Source organism: Leptonotus elevatus, chromosome 1, assembly GCF_054856555.1.
Source record: "Leptonotus elevatus isolate MCC_2025b chromosome 1, RoL_Lele_1.0, whole genome shotgun sequence".
In the NCBI taxonomy this organism is placed as follows: Eukaryota; Metazoa; Chordata; class Actinopteri; order Syngnathiformes; family Syngnathidae; genus Leptonotus; species Leptonotus elevatus.
Genome location: NC_141239.1, coordinates 45,204,692 through 45,225,406, shown reverse-complemented (window position 1 = coordinate 45,225,406; position 20,715 = coordinate 45,204,692). Strand labels below are relative to the sequence as shown.

The 20,715-nt window shown below is 43.2% G+C and overlaps 1 protein-coding gene across 1 annotated transcript in view; it reads left to right on the top strand.

Moving 5' to 3' along the window:
- The window catches only part of elfn2b (extracellular leucine-rich repeat and fibronectin type III domain containing 2b), a 92,217-nt gene extending 72,392 nt beyond the window's left edge, over window positions 1-19,825 (top strand). The window contains exons 4-5 of the mRNA XM_086084712.1: window positions 11,325-11,948; window positions 12,039-19,825. Of these exons, the coding sequence (XP_085940838.1) occupies window positions 11,610-11,948; window positions 12,039-14,522 (2,823 nt within the window). The 5' untranslated portion in view covers window positions 11,325-11,609 and the 3' untranslated portion in view covers window positions 14,523-19,825. The remainder of the gene's footprint in view (window positions 1-11,324; window positions 11,949-12,038) is intronic.
- The last annotated feature ends 890 nt before the right edge of the window (window positions 19,826-20,715 follow it).

The window sequence follows — 20,715 nt, the reverse complement described above, 5'->3', positions numbered from 1 at the left end:
GGAGCAGGAAGATCAAGACCTGTCGGGAGGGGCAGGAGGAAAAGTGTAGAGGGAGGAAACTTATAGAGAAGGGAAGAAGAGGGAGAGAATATGTTGAACCTGTTTTGTGGGATTTTTAACTCATTCACTCCCAGCCATTTTCACTGAAGCAACCCCCTTTGCTCCCGGCTGTTTTACTGTATTTGGCAAGGCCCACAGAATATTGTGTTCTATTGCTATAAGAACATGGAACCTACCAAAAGAAAGATTAGAGTCTCTTCCTTCATCAGGAAAAAATATATATTTCTATCTGTTTCTGTTTCTGTTTTGCAGCAATTAGCATTAGAATATAGCTAAGTTTCATTATTATTCACAAACCTGTCAAACAATGGAGAAAAGAGCTTTTTGCAACATGGCCCTGACAGCCTCTTATACTCTGCTCCTTCTTGCTGGCCATTTTTTTTTTTGTAATAACTACCATTGCTTTAAACAACCTTTTCAGGTCAGAGGCTGCATCAAAGCCTTCTGCATGCTCTAGTTAAAAAACAAAAAAAAACATAAGAAACGTATAAAAACGTATAATAATTTTTTTGGACCATGGCACTATTTAAAAAAAACTTTTTATACGGTTTTGGGAGCAAATGACTTAACTACAATTAATATGATCTGTAATTAGTACTCAACACGTGGTTATGTACAGTCAACCAAGACCAGATGTGATTAGTCAAAGTCATTGACTACCACCTTAAAAATGTTTTATTGTCTATTATTATGGATATTTTAACATAAACTGTGAAGAAAAACATGTAGGCGGATAATATCGCAATACTCAAAAGACTAATATTGCAGCCAGAGTTTGGAGCGTTACTTTTAAAGTGTATTCCAGTACAGTTACTAGTACTTACCTGTTAAAAAATGTAATTAGTAACATAATTCAAATACCATAATATGAAAGTAATTTAATTTGAATACTTTTAATTATGTTTGGATTACTCCAATGCCAAATATGTTGAAGGGGAAAAAAAGCCAAATGAATACGATATACAGTACAGTTGTATGCATGGTTTTGGAATGCTGGCGAGAGCACCCGCAATACCGATCCAAAGCACAAGAAGTAGTCTGTGAGGGAGACATGCTAAGCACTTGCGCACTATGCTACATCACTAGATAGGTGGATGGATATATAGATTTAAGTTTATTCGAGTTGCATAAGGAAAGCATTTTTAAGATAGATAGATAGTGTCATGTTTTGGGTTCTGTTTTCCTTGTGTGTCTCCCTTGGTCTTGTTTAAGTGTGATCCTGCCCTTCCTCGTGTGATCCAATCAGTGCCCTCAGCCACTTGTGTCTTGCCCCAGGTGTGTCTTGTTGTGTCGTTAGTCTGTGTATTTAGTCTGCTGTCTCCCCTCTGTCTGTGTCGGTTCATTGTTCATTTCCCCCTGTGATGCTGCCCGTTTTTGCCTGGATTTTCCCCCCATGTCATGCTGCCCGTTTTGCCTTGTTGTTTTCTCCATGTTATGTTTTTTCCATGCAATTTAGATCTCGCCTTTTGTTTTGTAGAAATTAAAACCCCTTTTTTTTATCGAACCTCTGCCTCCTTGCCCTGTCTTCCCGCATTTGGGTCCTCAAGCTCCCCCTTCTTGACAGAATGAACCGACCAGAGAAGGACCCAGCGGGAGCGCTGAAAGCCAAGATGTGGAATCAGGAGGCGCGCCTGTCACGACATGAGGAGCTCCAGCACGCCATGGCCGCCCAATTGGACCTGCTGTCGTCCTTGATTGAGGGAGTCGGGCGTCGTTGGGCTTCAGCTGGTGGCGCTCGGAGTCACCAGCCCCAACTCCCCGAACCACGTCTGTCGCACCTTCAACTCCCCGAGCCACGTCTGCCGCCGCAGTTCCAAGTCCCCGAGCCACGTCTGCCGCCGCAGTTCCAAGTCCCCGAGCCACGTCTGCCGCCGCAGTTCCAAGTCCCCGAGCCACGTCTGCCGCCTCCACGGCAGTCCCAAGACCCCGTGCCAGGTCTGCCGCCTCCACGGCAGCCCCAAGACCCCGTGCCAGGTCTGCCGCCTCCACGGCAGCCCCAAGACCCCGTGCCAGGTCTGCCGCCTCCACGGCAGCCCCAAGACCCCGTGCCAGGTCTGCCGCCTCCACGGCAGCCCCAAGACCCCGTGCCAGGTCTGCCGCCTCCACGGCAGCCCCAAGACCCCGTGCCAGGTCTGCCGCCTCCACGGCAGCCCCAAGACCCCGTGCCAGGTCTGCCGCCTCCACGGCAGCCCCAAGACCCCGTGCCAGGTCTGCCGCCTCCACGGCAGCCCCAAGACCCCGTGCCAGGTCTGCCGCCTCCACGGCAGCCCCAAGACCCCGTGCCAGGTCTGCCGCCTCCACGGCAGCCCCAAGACCCCGTGCCAGGTCTGCCGCCTCCACGGCAGCCCCAAGACCCCGTGCCAGGTCTGCCGCCTCCACGGCAGCCCCAAGACCCCGTGCCAGGTCTGCCGCCTCCACGGCAGCCCCAAGACCCCGTGCCAGGTCTGCCGCCTCCACGGCAGCCCCAAGACCCCGTGCCAGGTCTGCCGCCTCCACGGCAGCCCCAAGACCCCGTGCCAGGTCTGCCGCCTCCACGGCAGCCCCAAGACCCCGTGCCAGGTCTGCCGCCTCCACGGCAGCCCCAAGACCCCGTGCCAGGTCTGCCGCCTCCACGGCAGCCCCAAAACCCCGTGCCAGGTCTGCCGCCTCCACGGCAGCCCCAAAACCCCGTGCCAGGTCTGCCGCCTCCACGGCAGCCCCAAGACCCCGTGCCAGGTCTGCCGCCTCCACGGCAGCCCCAAGACACCGTGCCACGGCAGCCTCAAGACACCGTGCCACGGCAGCCTCAAGACACCGTGCCACGGCAGCCTCAAGACACCGTGCCACGGCAGCCTCAAGACACCGTGCCACGGCAGCCTCAAGACACCGTGCCACGGCAGCCTCAAGACACCGTGCCACGGCAGCCTCAAGACACCGTGCCACGGCAGCCTCAAGACCCCGTGCCAAGGAGGTGCACGTCCCACTGCCGTCTTCTCCCTGTCTGGCGGCGCACGTTGTGGTCGCCCTTTGCTCCAGTGTGGCGTCCGGGGCGCCCTCCGGACCGGCGCCGCCGGGCTCCCCTCGTCTGGCGTCCGGGACGCCCCCCGGACTGGCCTTGATGGGTGTGCCAGGTTCCCGCCTCCGGGCCCCCCTCCGCCCGCCCTGTTTTTGGACCTTTTTGTGTTAGGGACGTCTGGGAGCCGTCCCTTGAGGGAGGGGTTCTGTCATGTTTTGGGTTCTGTTTTCCTTGTGTCTCCCTTGGTCTTGTTTAAGTGTGATCCTGCCCTTCCTCGTGTGATCCAATCAGTGCCCTCAGCCACTTGTGTCTTGCCCCAGGTGTGTCTTGTGTCGTTAGTCTGTGTATTTAGTCTGCTGTCTCCCCTCTGTCTGTGTCGGTTCATTGTTGTATTTCCCCCTGTGATGCTGCCCGTTTTTGCCTGGATTTTCCCCCCATGTCATGCTGCCCGTTTTGCCTTGTTTTCTCCATGTTATGTTTTTTCCGTGCAATTTAGATCTCGCCTTTTGTTTTGTAGAAATTAAAACCCCTTTTTTTTTTTTTTTATCGAACCTCTGCCTCCTTGCCCTGTCTTACCGCATTTGGGTCCTCAAGCTCCCCTTTCTTGACAGATAGATAGATAATCTGGTGAAGTTGATTGACTGGCTTAAAAAAATGTTGCACGCCTTTCCACATGACTATTGTTTGTTATTACTTATGAACCACCAAATTGAAACCGGAAGTTACCATGACCCTTGTTCTTCTTCTCATGATTCTCGTCATTTTAATTTTGAGGTTTCAATATGTTGATGAAGAACGGGACTCATGGAAACTTTCAAAAACAGGGATCTAAATTGAAAGTAAATTAAGCAATTTGAAGATCCAACTGTAAAAAGAAAAAAAAAGAACATAACCGCCAGATTGTCGTCCTCGTCCGCTGCTTTGGTGAAGAGCGGGCATGGTCCTCCGCTCATCTGAACTCGGCTGTTTAATTTCTGTTAACTGCTCTCATTGGATCCTGATTTTGTGGCACTGCATGAATAACCGAACGGCACATTTGAACGTTTTCATATTCCGAAAGGTCTGAATAACACAGGGGGGAGGGAACAGGGATCTTGGGAGCGACTTATGTTCACAGTCCCTGTTTTTGATTGATTTGATTTTAATTGATGAAGATCTAGCAATCATTTTCACTCTTTAAAAATGTGCAGTGGCGTACTGCACTGAAAAAAGTTGTATTTTCATCTCAACACAAGGTCTTTTGAAGTCTGTTACAATTATATGACCAGTGACTATTTATCATCAAAGATGTTGAATATTAATGTGATCAAATAAAAAGTGTGAAATTCAGAAAATTTCCGAGCTACATAAAGTCCTTAAACCCCTTCTTGAGAAAAATGATATACAAGTGAATCATCTGACTAGTGTCACTCTCCACTTCTTCTCCTCTGACACTTACAGACAGCAATGCTATATATAATAGCATCCGCCGCTTGCTGCTGCTGTCGGTTTTTCGTCATGAAAAATGTTCAAACCTCTTGTTGGTTTGATAAAAACTGTTTGCTTTCCTACCACATTCTCCCGTCTAGTCCCCTTGTGTCATACCCACCACTGCACAAACAGGTTTATTTTGCTGCCGTATTCGTGAAGCAAGTTGCACATGCGCAGTAAGATGGAGTAGTCCATTCCTAAAGCCGTGATTTACGACATGGAAATATGGTATAGCTAAAACACACCGTATGGACAATGTATTAAGGGATGATCAATCAGTGGCTCATGCAATACATTTGACATAAAACATGTGTAAATTGCATTTTGAAGCTGGAATCACATTAGAAGATTAGATTAAGGTCCTCCACTCACTGCCTCAATGGTATGATATTCAAGTGCTCAGATAACGGAACATACGGAAATTATTTGAGATATGATAAATATAAAAATTCAGGATTACCAATCAGTAGACATTACTAAATTGGTTGAACTCTAAATGGCACTTACTGAAGAGCGAAGAGGCAAAAAGAAGCGACTCTTTCTGATGAGCCGAGCCAAATGAGCTGGCTCACTACAATAAGAGCTGGAATCCTCTTCACAAAGCCCTCTTTTCTGTAATAGGAGTGGGATTATTTGAACCCATTTCATCACTATCCAAATTACAAAGCCACTTTGGTCAAAACACGTTGTTTATCATAAAATCTTATTGCAACTGCTGCTGCTGATTTTGTTGTGCGAAAAGCCCTCTGTCAGACAGTTTTTGTAGATGAAGCAAATGAAAGTCAATTGCTGTGGTGTGAAAACAGATGGACGAGGGTAAAATTAATAGCTGACGCCCAGAGCTGTCCTGCCCAAAGCGTCACTGTGTGCTCACACCAATCGTAAATACCGTATCAAGTTTAGTCCATCAAACTTGATTTGTTACTCTTTAAAGGAGCCGTCAGGAAATAGCTGTGGTAGATGTTAAGAGGCTATTATTAAATGTCTTTACTTTGCCAGGTTTTTGGCTTTGGTTTCCTTTATTACCTCAACACCATGAATCCTGTTTTTTAATTTGTCTTTTGTTCATTTTCAAATGAATGCTCCAGGATGCTGGCACTGTTGACGCCTGAGGGAATGTTAAGCCGTATTTAAACACCTACAAAGAAAATCTGAATCATCTCCAAAGAACCTATAGGAATCAATTTAATCTAAAAAAAATAATGCCTTTATTAATTAAAGTGTTACGCAACACCAGCATAAAGAATTCAATTACAATTTGAATTGTTTTTTGTCATGAGGCTCATAAGAGCCGAACTATAGCACACAAACCTGCCATGTTCAACCTAATTTACATTTCTTGTGAATATATTACGCTATTTATGTCGTAATACTTGCCAGAATAATATATGCAGTTTGTTTACAGTGACGTTCATTCCTAATGAGTATTTATGTTCCTCTTTCCTGAGTTTCTTATAACGTAACTCACTCCTGCTGGGGGGGCAATATTGCGATTGTGATTTAAATGGAAAGATGCAAATTAGCTGTTTAAGCCACACAAATCTCCCTTTGTTTTGATGTGGCATTTTGACAAGCACATCCAATTTGATTCTCATGTGACACGACTCAAGGGGACGGCATCATATATGCAGCTAAGGACAAGATGGTTGCTATAAATACATTTTACATTTGGGCTGATGGCGGCCCTGCTCTAGCAGTCATGTTGATAGAAATTACAGTATATGGACACATTCCAATTTCAACACCTGTCACAGTCAATTTCCAAGGGGCCTTATTATTATGCAGGAAGGAGAATGTCATCATTGAGGCTAATGAAGCGGAAGGCAAGCGCTGATTTGAAGTGAATGCCAACAACATTCGATACCATTGGCAGTACTCTTAATTGGCACTGCTAATTATACAGTATGCGTGACGATCAATAAAAGGGACAACTGAGGTGTGAGGGAAATTCGACAATGAAATGGCCAAACTGCAATTATGATGCTGACGGTTTACAGTTTTAGGTACACATGCACAATCCAATGAGATTCAGTAAGCAAGAGTTTTTGGTTTTTTTAAACAAAAAAAAATAATCTTAAATTATTGTTTGTATCAAAATATTTGTCCTGACTAGATTGAAAATACTGCAGTGTTATGTTGATTTTGTGGACTGCTTTATGTTCTTCTGTAACTTTTAAATAATTAACCTCAAATGACACTTTGTTTAAATAACAAGCAAATGGCATTTGTTTAACAAGAATTTATTAAGAGCGCCACTTAAATGACTACATAACACTTTTATTTTCTTCTTTGGGCAACCCTGGTCGCCCTAATGTTTACACTTAAGTGGATTACATCACCCAAATGCTCTATAATTGCAAGGGAATGCTAAAATATCCATTAAATAACCTAACCTACAATATACTTTCTCTCCTTAGTGTGGGGAGAACCCATCAAACTGATCGCACAAGTAGCTTTGTTACTTGAAGCTCATCATTTGGAAATAACAGTAAGTATGCTGTACAGTGGAATATGTGCGAAAAAGATTGACGACAAATGAACGGTATCAATGCCATTGTTGTTCAATTGTTTGCGTGATAGAAGAATTACGCAGCAACTGTTGAACTGATTTGTGCTAAGAAAGAACTCATTACATTTTAGTGTAAATCTGCAGAGCGAATATATTTTCCTTTTTTTTTTCAGCTGGAGATGTTGAGTGAAATACTCGTACTGTCCACTGACTTCTCCAACAGATGGATTTCTGTGTACAATCAAAAATCCAATGGACATAACAACATGACATTTTTTGTCTGTTTAGTATCTTGTGCTACGAGGAACACCAGATAGAGGTGATTGTGACTGAAGAGTGATGGCCGATTTGGGCTGATGATCAATTATGTTGCCAAGTGCAACAACGTGACAGCTCCAAGTGCAAGTAGTCGTTAGGTGAACACTAAGCACTGACTGTTGTCACTGGGCCTGTAAAGGCTTAAAAAAAAAAAGTTGTTAAAAAGAGGATGGAATTGTGCCAGTGAGCTACCCTTCTGTACCATCTGTTCATGTCATCTAAGATTTTAACCACTTTGGCTACAGTGACCTGCTTAGATTAGACTGTGGCTCGCCAAGTAAGTAAAGAAACAAAATCCACTTATGCATGAAAGGGGAAAAAAAGAGACCACTTTTACAGCTTCTACAGCTGTGATAGAAAACATGATGAATTTGTGTCCCACATTTTGATACTTGTTAGAAATGGATCAATGATGTGAGTGTTATTTCCCAGGTGTGGCCAATGCCCCATATTCCTAATTATGCAATCATGTCCCCAAATCATGCTCGCATGTGGTACTTCCTGCCTCCCCAATGTGAACCTTCTGACTTTATGTGGGGCAGAAAATTAGATCATGCCTCAAATAAACCTCATACAATTAAAATGGTGGGCTGGGTCCAAATATACACATGTACGATATGGAAAATAGTGTTCAAGTAAGGAATAGCAAGTTAACAGAATTTGCTGAAAGGGGAAATCAGACGAAAAATGTATTCGCAATAATATGTTGTGAATAATTCCAGTAGTCTAAACACGACATTCTGAATAACATATTGTTTGTGGAATATAATATATAATAGCATAATATGTTGTATGCAGCCCCACTAGTCGGTATTCTGATTGGTATTGCGTTTGTGAAATATATGAATTAAGCAACAAAATCCATCCGTTTTTAATCTTCTCAGGGGGCGGCCATTTTGCAACTTGCAGTCAACTGAAAATGACATCACAGTTGCTCAGGGCTCAGGTAACAACCAATCATGGCTGAACTTGCGAACATCACATGACTCAACTCAGAAAACAGCCATAATTGGTTACTGAGCCCTGAGCAACTGATGTCATTTTCAGACAACGGTAAGTAGCAAAATGGCCGCTCCTGTGTTGGAAGAAAACAGGTGGATTTGGCTGCTTAATTCATATTTTATAAACTATACATACACTATACACTTGTTACTATACATCATAAGCGTTTTTACATGCAAGAGTGTACAGGAGGGTCTGACACAGCTTCTGACTGAAGGATTAGACTTGACTGCAATGTTATTTAAAACAAAAGAAACAACAAAAAAACGGCCAGCAGGTGGGAGCAATTATAAGATCAGCCAGTAGTATCACGCAAGGATCTTGTTGCAGAAGAATAGAAGGAGCAATTGTATATTGGGACTGGGAGTATTGTCTGTCACTAGCATGGTGTAGTAGCGCGGAGGCAGCGGACAGGAAGTAGAAAATAAGCAAACAAAACAAGTCAGTTAACCCTGGAGGATTGCTTTTAGACTGGAAAAAAAAAAGCATCCTCATCGGCTCATCAAAGCATGACGGAGGCGATCGAGTTGCTGCACGTCAAGGAATGACGCTTCGCTCGTTGAGCAAACGCAACGAGCAGTCGTCAAGCGATGATCTGCGGGGTTCACGGCTCGTTTCGCCGGTCACGTCGACCACTGGATGCTGCGGCCAATTTTTTCTATGTGCAATAAACCAGTGATTCTAGGTTGGACCGTGAGCGCCATCTAGTAGGCCGCAAAGTAATTTCAGTTTTGTAACTGTGGGCTGCAACGGCTGCAGGCAGCTTTCAATTGACACATGTAGCAGGGTATTTTTAAAACCGAATATTTCCCCCCTCCTCGGTTAGAAAAAATATATATATCCACACTGCCTCTAACCTTACCAGCAAGCTGAATTTTTGCGGTATTCACAAATACTACGAGAATCCATCTTGTACTGCTCCCACTGATCCGTTAGCAACCGACCTTTTCTAGGTCCGACCAATCAAGCGTTGTTTAGGGTGGGACATGCAGCTGTGACGAAACCAGGAAGCGGCGACGCCGGGGAAAATGAAAAAAACCTAATATAGACGAATGGACGCTACAATTAATTCTGTTCTTGCAGCATTACTCACCGTTTCCTTGTTAAATGTTGAACAGCGAGAGGCACTTCGTGCATTTTTATCTGGTAAATATGTTCATGCTTTTTTCCCCCCTGAAACGAGACCAAAGATGACATTTTCATCCGTTGACCGTGATCGGTCAAAACAACCGTGCACGAGATGTCGCATCGTCCAATCAGATCCAAGTAGTGTACAGAATGTCCCGCCTTTTCCGAGCGAATCGCCGTGGAGCAGTCCCAGAGATTGATAATGTGAAGAACTCCCTTGAGTCAATCACAATTATCAATCTGGTTACACTTCCTCGTTTTGTTTAAAAAAACACACACACATGTGTGTGTTGTCTGTCACATGAGCTATTGCAGTTTGACTTAAGGTTATATATTTTGTCATCACTTCAATGCATCAAGTGGATTAACATTTTAATGGAATGGAACGCTTCCCTTTATTTGTTACTACAATTTCCTGCAGCAGTCAGTGATTACAAAGGAAGAATGCCACCTCAAGGGAGTGTGGACTGGAATAGACATGAAGGAGTTCAAATCTCTGTTGCGTCAGAATTTGGTGCAGAAAGAAAAAAAAAAGAAGTGGCCTGTTCCACAGAGTGAAAGACAGACGAGTATTTGATGTGATGATAAAGGAAATTAGCAGGCCACTAAAAGAAGAATGTGGGATGAAAGTGCTGGAACATGAAAGTATGTTAGATGATTTATTTGAGGAAATATATGCAAGGGAGTGCCATGCCTGTATAATATATGTCATATATGAGGTATGCTTCCACAGCCGTTCAACCAGCAAGTGGGCAATTTATATCATAATGCAACAGGCTGCTAATCCTCTACTTATGTAAACACTTGACTGCTATTCAAATGAAATGCAGATGGGATAGAGCTCCTTTTTCGCCAGGAAACAAAGAATGTCTGAGGGGAGACGATGTGCTCTCATTTTTGGAATGATTATTGCCACCGAGTCCTTTGCTCTGTGGCCCGGGGTGCAATTGGCAGCAGAACACGGAGATGCCAAACAAAGCTGAAATGACCTCATTGCATTAGATGTAAGCAGGGAGGGGAGGGGATGAGTGGATATGGATGCAGTAAAAGGTTGTCATAGACAACCATAATGATGAAAACACCCTGTACCAATTGATAACAGGCAGAGTTATACATTCTGTATTTGCCGTAATTAGATGAGAGCCGGGTTAATCCATTCTTCTGTATAAATGTGTTTACTGCAATACACACAACAGGAAATGTTGAAAAACAACTTCACAGATTAAGCATCTGTCACCTTCAAATCAATGGTTGAATTTCTGCTGTCTTGGAGCTTATTAATAACTAAAAGGGTGTGTCAAATCAGTTAGATCCCATTTTTTTCTACATCAAAGACAAATATTTAAGATGGCTGTGATGAGTAATGGTAAGTCTTCCTCACAGTCAAAATCAAATGGTTGAAATCCTAGCTGGGGCTGTTTTGTGGCTATTTTAAGGCTATATATATAAAAAAAATTAAACATGCAGGAGATGCAGTAGAATATGGATGGATGCAAGACTGTAATAAGATCCTTTGTAAATCAACCTGATTTGATGTCATTTCAAATTAGGTATGAATTAAAACAAAAATCAAAGTGGCCCTTGCATTCTTTAGTTTTTCTGTATATGGCCCTCAGAGTAAAACGTTTGGACACCCCTGGTCTAAACTCTATCGTACAATTACTCTAATTATTATGAGCTGACTAGTCACATACTATAGAGTTGCACAGAAATAAGCTGATACAGACATAACCTCCTTCACATAGGCAATATATTTTTTATGAAAATCCTTTTAAAATGAAGTCATGAAATATACATATCCTCTATATAATGTATGTTTTTTTTGTCATATTGTTCCCACAGAGCTGAGGTCCTGAGAAAGCATGAAGACAAGCTGTGACTCCCATTCATGCAGCCCAACAAGATATGACATAACCCGGGTGACCTGCTAATCAACCATGATAGCCCTAAAGCTGTGACTGGCATTCGAAACCCCTTCTTCCGTACCCTACACAGACCCGCGTCCTCTCAAACAGTCTTCCCAGACACCTTTGCCACTTTCTTTTCTCCAACCAACACGCCCTCCTTTGTGCCTGCCCCTGCATTTCGCCTCTTGATTAGAATAACATCCCCTCTTTCATCTCCATCATGCAGAGTCTTTCCACCACCTCGGGTTTTATTGTTATTATCTCCTCCCTCCTAATTGCCACCCGCTTTCCCAGCGTGGTCAACGGGGACTGCTGGCTCATTGAAGGGGACAAAGGTTATGTGTGGCTGGCTATCTGTAGTCAGAACCAACCGCCGTACGAGACCATTCCACAGCACATCAACAACACTGTTCATGACTTGAGACTCAATGAGAACAAGCTGAAAGCGGTGCACTTAAACTCCATGTACCGCTTTACCAACCTCACAGACCTCAACCTCACCAAGAATGAAATCAGCTACATCGAAGACGGAGCCTTTTCGGGACAAGCTAACCTTCAGGTGATCAGAAATGATGAAAAACAACATGTTCTATATTGTTCATGTATTAGGCCATTTATTGGTATTTATACACAATTTTGTCTTTCTTAGGTTCTTCAACTGGGCTACAACAAGCTGACAAACCTAACAGAAGGTATGATGAGAGGGCTCGGCCGCATGCAATGTCTATTCCTCCAACACAACCTCGTTGAGGTTATCGCCAGCAATGCATTCTGGGAGTGCCCCAGCCTGAGCAGCATTGATCTGTCATCCAACAAACTTGCCCGTATTGATCCCTCGACGTTCACTGTTCTCAATCGCTTAATGGTTTGTGAACTGGCCGCAAATCCCTTCCATTGTGGCTGTGATCTTTACAGCTTCCTTACCTGGCTGGAATCCTTCAACAACGTCACTCACACCTATGATCGTCTCCAGTGTGAGACGCCTCGAGAGATGTTTGGTTTTCCCCTACTAAGCCCCATTGCTGCCGGTCACGCAGGTCGAAATGCCAAAAACATCTTGCACTCTCACTGCAGAGATGGGGTGATGATTCCTGGAATGACGTCCCTCCCACCAGACCTGGATGGTCCATCTGGAATCGGTCCGGAGATGTTTGGCGGTGTGGGTCCTTACCACCAGCCCAACGCCTCCACATCCACAGAAAACAATTTCATTCCCAGCATTAAACTCCATCAGGTATCCTTGTCCTCAGCCTCTCTCCTTGTACAAATTCCCCGGCCCTTCAGCAAAATGTATATACTAACGCAATACAACCACACTTACGTGTCTGATGTGATGACTCTGAAGAACAAGAAGGAGATGATCACCCTCAACAAGCTCAAACCACACACCAATTACACCTTCTGCGTGGCATCCATACGTAACTCCCAACGATATAACCACACGTGCCTCCAATTTTCCACGCGTTCTCAAAATCCAAACAACATCCTTCCCACCCCGTCAACTACTACACACTACATAATGACAATCATAGGTTGTCTTTTTGGCATGCTCATCGTTTTGGGCTTTGTCTATTACTGTTTACGTAAGAAACGCAAGCATGATGAGAAAAAGAAGTCCATCTGTGTCAAGAAAACCATACTGGAAATGCGTTACGGACCCGAGGTGGCGGCAGCAGTTGCAAATGATCCGACGGCAGTCCACAAGCTTCAGGAACACTCCAGAGAACACCACCAATATCACCACCACCATGGAGGCAAGCTTCCCATGTCTACATCCTCTAGCTCTGGAATGCTTCACTCAGCTAATACTAGCTCCTCGAGACTATCCTCTATTCCCCAAGTAGAAAAAATGGCCACTGCCTTCTCAGAGGCCATGACCGGTAAAGGAAACTACATGGATATCAGAAGCGGAGGGGCAGGGATGGAGAGGCATGGAGGAGAGAGTGGGCACGGAGGTATGAGGGGGGAAGATTTAAGGGACGATGATGGCACAGATGTTGGGGAGGATTCAGATGATGACGGACATGGCTCTGCATCAGAGATCTCCACAATCGCCATGGAGGTAGACAAAGTCAACCAGATTATAAACAATTGCATCGATGCGCTGAAGCTAGATGCAGCTTCAGGCTCCTCTCCCAATATTACACCATCCTCCAACCCTACCTCCCCACCCCCAAACAGCACCTCCGCTCTTACTCGTGGCTTAATAACCCTTTCTCAAGGGATGACTGAATCATGCCAGGTTAACAAAATTCCACCTCCGCCCCCGCTCCCTGCTTTGAATACCCCACTTTCTGAGCGCCCTGGGATCAGCGGTGGTGGATTTGTTGTTACCCCTCCCTACAGGCCACCCCCACCAGCCAATGCCGTACGCCCCATTCAGCGGCAAATGAGTGCAGATGCAGCTGTGGTGATTGTAAATGCTGTCAAGAAACAAAGCAGCACGGCCTCTTGTGGATCTGTGGGACGGGAAAGGGAACGTGGAGGTGCTCGTGTCTATAGCTTGGAGATTCCAGAGCCAAGGAGTCCGGATGCCTGCAGTCAACAACAACAGTACCAAGACCGCGCCAGTCCTGTGGGCTGTGGGGAACCCCTGGAAAGACTGCCATTAGTGGGAAGTATGAGCTGCACTGGAGGGGGTGGCGGTGGGTGCGACAGTGGTGGTGTTGGTGCCCAACATCAAGAAAACCAAAATCCACACCATTACCATCAACAGCAGCAACAACAACAACAGCAGCAGCTGGAGGTGCAGCAGGACTACCACTGCTCAGAGCACCGCCACTCTGTCCCAGCTCTTTACTACGATGGCTCCCATCAGGGTTCCCCAGCCCAGAGGGTTTCCTTCCTAAAGCCACTGTCTCGCTCCCGCAAGGATGCAGCATCCTACTCCCAGCTTTCGCCAGCTCGCCACCATTCCAGTTACTCTGGCTACTCCTCCAGCCCAGAGTACTCCTCAGAGAGCACACTGAGGATCTGGGAGCGCTTTCGTCCCTACCGTAAAGGCCAGCGTGATGAGGCCTGTTATGTAACGGCCGGTAATGCCCTTCGAAAAAAGGTGCAATTCGCTAAAGGCGAGGACCTCCATGACATCTTGGATTACTGGAAGGGTGTGTCAGCACAGCAGAAGCTTTGACTGGGGGACCAGTGTTAAGCATTGTGAGGAAAGGGGCTTGTTTACATCTGGTTCTATGGAGAAACTTCTTGAAACATGTTGGACACAGTTTTGCCTTTTGTTTTTTGGCATGCTCAAGTGTATAGAGTATTGTGCGTCAAGCACGGACTGTGCAACTGTGCCTGGGACACCTGGGATAAAAACTCACTTCGCTCTTTTATTTTACACTTCATTGTAGCACTATTTCTGGATTATTTTCACAACTGCAGGTTTTGTTTAACTGTGCAGTCTATTAATATTTGTCCGGTCACATTTTGTAATCTTTTAGACAGTACTTACTCAGTGCCATGTTTTTAGTCTTTGGGAACCCACAAGAGGTAAATATGATATGATTTTAATCTGAGGGAAGGTGGTTTTGTTGGAGCTGATGACATGTGACTTGTTCACAGAGTCAAATTAAATGATGGTGCGCTTTCACCACCAAGGGATACCAGATGGGGCAGGTATTTATGTTATAACAGCAGCGGCCAAGTAGGAAGAAGTAAAATAAATGCCAATATAAGTGGAACCTGCATCAAAACGTGACGACAGATTAAATCATTGACAGAAACATGGTGGTTTGAAGATGAATGAAGAATGAAATTGTATGCTCTAATAAATGGTGCAAGAAGATCCTGTATTAGTGAGATGAATGTGAAGGAAGGCCGGATGATATAATGAAGCAAACGCAAAGGAAATCCAATTGCAGCAAATTCCATCTAACAGGAAACACAAAGTTTAAAACACGTTCTAAATCCTGTGATTTTTAAATTGAATGAATAACAAAAGTGATAGGACCTCATTTCAAATTACTGCCAACATTTATTTTCTGTTGTGGTTATTCTTTGCAATTTTTAAAAAATGTAATTTTAATTAATCTCATGACAGGCATGTTCGCTTGCACCTTATGGCTTAAATGTGTGTGTGTGCACGCGTGTGTAGTGCACAGTGTTTGGCGTAATTGGGTGTCGGCATGCCTTGTCAGATTTTATCGTCTAGGCCCAAATTGATTTTAACGAATACTTGTGAATATCCTATTGAATAAATGTCTGGCTGTGTGTAATTCCTGCCACATGATGAAAGACATGGGTGAATGCACAACAACAGCAGTATTACTATGCGCTATTTTCCAGACATACATCATGGCTCAAATTATTCCAGAGTAGCCCAGTGCCTCTTGCTACTACAGCCATGATCTTGTTTATATCTTTAAAGTATTTTCCTCCACTTGGCCTTTTTCATTTCAAGGTTCGGATTGGGATTTCCAATCCACCTATAAACTGCTGTGAAACATTGAAATTTTTTGGCAAAATTTTTTTTTCCCTACCCTCAAATGTGAAATGAATACTCAAGTGATCCTTGCCTTGCATTTGTATTTAGGGCTATACCGAAAATAAATCTGTTATGGAGATATTTCTAAATTCAGGTCTTTCTAGACAAATAATCAATACGTGACATTCATGGCACACCATTCATCACTTTCATACTAACACACGTTGATTGTACGTAGGAGTTGTAAAGGAGTACGCTTGGGATAGCTTTAACTATGAGCATATTTCAGTGTAAAGCAAAAATGTAATTCTTTTTTGCTTTTCTGTGTGGTGTACATCCATTTGGTAATTTGCTTTTCTCATTTTCTAGGATCTTTCGTTACCCTATTCTCAAAAGAATAGTAAGGTTTTGTTCAAAAAGTGATGCACTATAATTGATAGGGTTTTAGCTGGAAGAAAGAATGGACATTTGACATTTTGCCTAATGTGCTTGAATTGGTTAAAAAATTACGATCAATTGTTATTTTAATAGACTAGAATCTCTTTTAATGTTTTTTTTTTAAACCCCCATCATGTTCTGAGCAGAATTTCTGTTGTTGGGTACCAATAATTTGTGAAAGTTCTGTATGATTTTCTCGAAAATTCTTCTGATAACATGTTCCTTTCTTTGCACCGATCACTGAATTAAGAGAATCAGGTACACTTACAGTAAAAGATTTGGGGCCCTTATCTGTGCCCAGTGCAAGTCCAGCGCAAAGTGCAGTCTAAAAGCGAGCATGGGTGGAGTTTTCTTTCATTTGGTATTTTGCTTGACTACCGCAGCTAGAATAGGACATTTCATGCATTTCATGCTGCTGTAGGATGGAACGCAATCAAAATCAACATCCATGTCATTCCCATCAAAATTAGGGCAGTGGAAGCGCACACATGCTTGATATTGTGAAAACAGAAATTGATTCGCCGGGTCTGAGAGATGAGTTTGGTGCGTGCAAAGTGCGTTTGTACAAGTAAACAGCAACAGCTCTCCTTGCGATGATGTAGTCATTCCCAAATATGGCATGGGCAATTGCACCTCCGATTGATTTATGCAACGATTCAGAGGGATATTGTCCTATGCCCTTGTAATATTTATGAATGAAATATGATGACATACACAAGACACCAAGTCTGTCTGCCTGCGCCTCGATCAAATCCATGATACACCACCTGCGCCACCACTTAGACATGCTTTTTGCGAGTCTACAATAGGTCTGCTTTTTGTCCCCAAATTGCAAGATGCACCAGGGGTGCAGCAGCTGCGTCCGCCGGTTCGTCCAGAGAGGCACAGCGTGTCTACCATACTCACAAAAACGCTGAACTAGACTTGACACATGACCGACACATGAAAATGAGACGGTTTATACAGGATGCCGAGCACACGCCCATGGAGTCGGTTCTATAGGCACACCTTCTTTAGCACATCATGGAAAATGTTCACTTTCTGCAATTCTGCAATGTGAAAAAGTTCCCCAGTCACTGTGAATCAAAATCAATGTTTCGTCATTTGAGAAGAGAGGATTTCCTTGTTTAGTGTGTTCGACTGCCATAACAACTTTAAAGGAGTGAACTTAGAGTGGAGTACAGTATAGATCATCACTTGTGTCAGAATTGATCTTTATTTAAACTGCCATCAAACACGTTACATCTCGCTGATGTTACATTAATGACTTTTCTGTTTTAATCAAAATGTGAAATTCTTATGTTGATGGACCGAATATGAGAACACATGTGTTAAAGTGTCCTTCTGCTCAATGATTTCCACGTTCAATGATTTGACAGAGTGTCACAGCTTTTCATTTTTAATGATGCTGAAAGCCTCCTATTCTTACGTGTCAAAAACAGTGCTTTTGCTCAAACGAGGCTTCTGACGCTGTCAGCGATATTGTGTTTTTCATCAAATCCAGGCATAAATTATGGAAACGGATGGCAAAGCGCTGGCAAGGGTAATATATATATACACGATTCATGCTACTTAATATTGATTGTATTGGAGAACGTCAAAACCTTGATAACTTGCAAAATACATGACCTGTTCACTAGCACCCCGGAAAGCTCAAATTGATTATTTTCTATAACAAATTCGATTTTTATGTCTTCTTTTTAAAGACAATGAAATGTACCGTACAATTACTTTTTTTTTTTTTTATTAGTCCTAAAAAGCTGATCAATTCAGACACGATTAAAATTATATTTTTTGGTGAACTGTGATTGTTGTTTATTTTTTATTTATTCATTGCCTTCCTATGCCATTCCCGCTCCTCAATGGTGGCAAGTGAGCCCGAATAAGTCACAGTTAAGTAAATGAACAGCAGTATTTTATTGAAAGGCAATTGGAATGTGAAACAGGAGAGCCATGAGAGGAGGTCTTTGGCACAATGCAGGCCCACAAATGGATATTATCAAGTGGAATTTAGACATGGCCTCACACTGACCCCGTTAGGTTTAGAGGAGAAGCAACTACGCGTCGAAGTTGGAGTGCACATATAAGCTAAGTCCGGGTGGCTAATGCTGCTTTAAATTAATAAAAAGCAGCCCGGCTTTAAAGCCTTAAAGAAGGCTTTACCGTGCTTTTACTTGGAGACAGATAGTAATTAGGCCTGACAGGAAATGATTTCATCTTCCATCCCTTTGTTGGCTCTTTACCGAACTATCTATGAAGACTTAGTTTAATGTATTTCATTCAAATGCATGTCATTTCTCTGAAGTTGCACTTTGAGGCCCAGACAAATGGTTTTACTGATTTCTTGGTCACTCTTCACACTTGACAGTGGAAACACTTCCCACGCGTCCTCCCAATTTGACAAGCACTTCATGTTGGACGAGAAAACAAATGTTAGAATTGAACAGGCTTCATTAGTTCTCTGTGTGCCGCACGGACAGTACGTGAATGTCAGACATTATCAACGTCTCAACGTTCCTACTGTTCAACTTACAATGATAAATTTCCAAGGCCAATTTAACAAAGAATCACAAAATGTTTGAGATTGGTTTATTCTTTCGTGCTTACATCTATGTACTTAGGGTTTGGTTTCCCGAGAAGGACACGAGGACTTAAAGAATCTGTGAAATATGTTAATTTTGTACACATACACACACAAAATGTAAAATTGCTTCTATGGATATTTTATACTCAGCTTGAGCTCTTGATATGTCTCTGTGTTTATTTTGTATTTGTTTTTGTATGAAATTCTGATCTGCAATTCTTTTCTTTTCTTTTTTTGTGAGGGTGCTGGGACTTGACATGCAGTGATATGTTATAACAGATTAAGAGCAGAGAAAGCTTATACTAGTATGCTACATAAAAGAAAGTTGTATATTTGCATGATTCTCTGTCATTTTGGGAGACAAAAAAAATATATTGTTGTGTACAATGAGTGGACGTACAATTAAAGAAAAACAACTAGGGGCTATACGTATAAGCATTTTTTTAGCTTCTTTTTTTTTATTCTCTGTAACTGTTGATATTCTGCATTGCTACTTTGTTTTTGTTTTTATTGCGCAAAAATATCTCAACCTGGTGGTCGTTTAAGGAACCATCCCTTCACATTGCAAAGTTGTACCTAATTGTAATTGGGCACATTTGTAAAACTTGACTTCAAGTGTTGCACCTGCAATTTATTTAACATGGATGGCATCAAAAGTCATGTTTTTAAAGATAAATATGTTATCTGGTTCAAATGTCCTCATCCAAGAATTTTCTGTATCAAACACGGAATGTTCTGATGGTCGTAATTCAACCCTGAATCATTAGCGGCACATCAGCTGCTTCTGCGTGCGCCCACTCTCTCTGCGGGCTGCAACACCAGTGACGTTTCCTTATCGGCTATTCTTTTGTTGGAAGGCCACTTGATGGAAATCACCTATGATACTGCATGCTTATTTATTCTTTTGATGACTATTTCACCCAGTCCAAAATATTACCTTTAATCTATATTGAAGCAAACTCACAGGCTTATAAAGCAATTTGCCAAACATTATGTGTGTGTGTGTGGGGGGGGGGGGGGGGGGGACACACGGTGACAACAGGGAGTTCATTTAAAGGAGTGTGAATCCTGATTGTCAAACTTTAACCAATCTGAGCAAAAAAATCACTTTGTCAGCATCTGCATCTGTCCTTCTATCTGTCTGTCTGTCTTTCTTTCTTTCTTTCTTAGAATAGCAGCACACACAAAAATCGACACATCTCATTGGTGCTATTTTTAGACAAGGCCCCCAGCTACCCATGTGGTCCTTTGGAGCTACCTTGTGTCTGCAGACCCCATGTTGGTGACCCCTGCTGCTCTAAGACAATATAGAAAGGAAAAGGGATGGTAATCTTTGAGACACTTTACTTTTTCTAATACCTGTACAGATGGCGCTATAACCATGAATACAGGGTAATGTAGCCGTTTGAAAACAGATAAACCTCCGACATAAGACGCAATAGCAGTAAAGCGTAGCAAAAGCAGGAGAATAAGGCTTAATTTGAAGTGGCATTTCATCTGTTTATCAAACATGAATATGGTGTCCAGGAATAACAGAATCTAAGAACGACACGAAATACAGAGCAGGAATGAAATCAGACAAATCGTATTGGTTGCCGAGTAAGTGCTTTGCTCTTCCAGTAATGTCGCCGCATTAGCAAAGCATTGCTTTTCTGTCCACCGTCTCACCTTGGAGACTCTTGCAGAATATAGCAATTACTTTTGTTGTGAACAATAAAATGAGTATTTATTTACACACAATATATCAACTAAACAACGGCAACAGTCTGCCTTTTTCCGCATTAATGGCGTAACATTTTATGACAAGTTCCTTAGCCTTGATCTATTCATTATTGAATTGGTGGCTCACTCAAATGCCACTGCCGGCCTTATCCAATACAA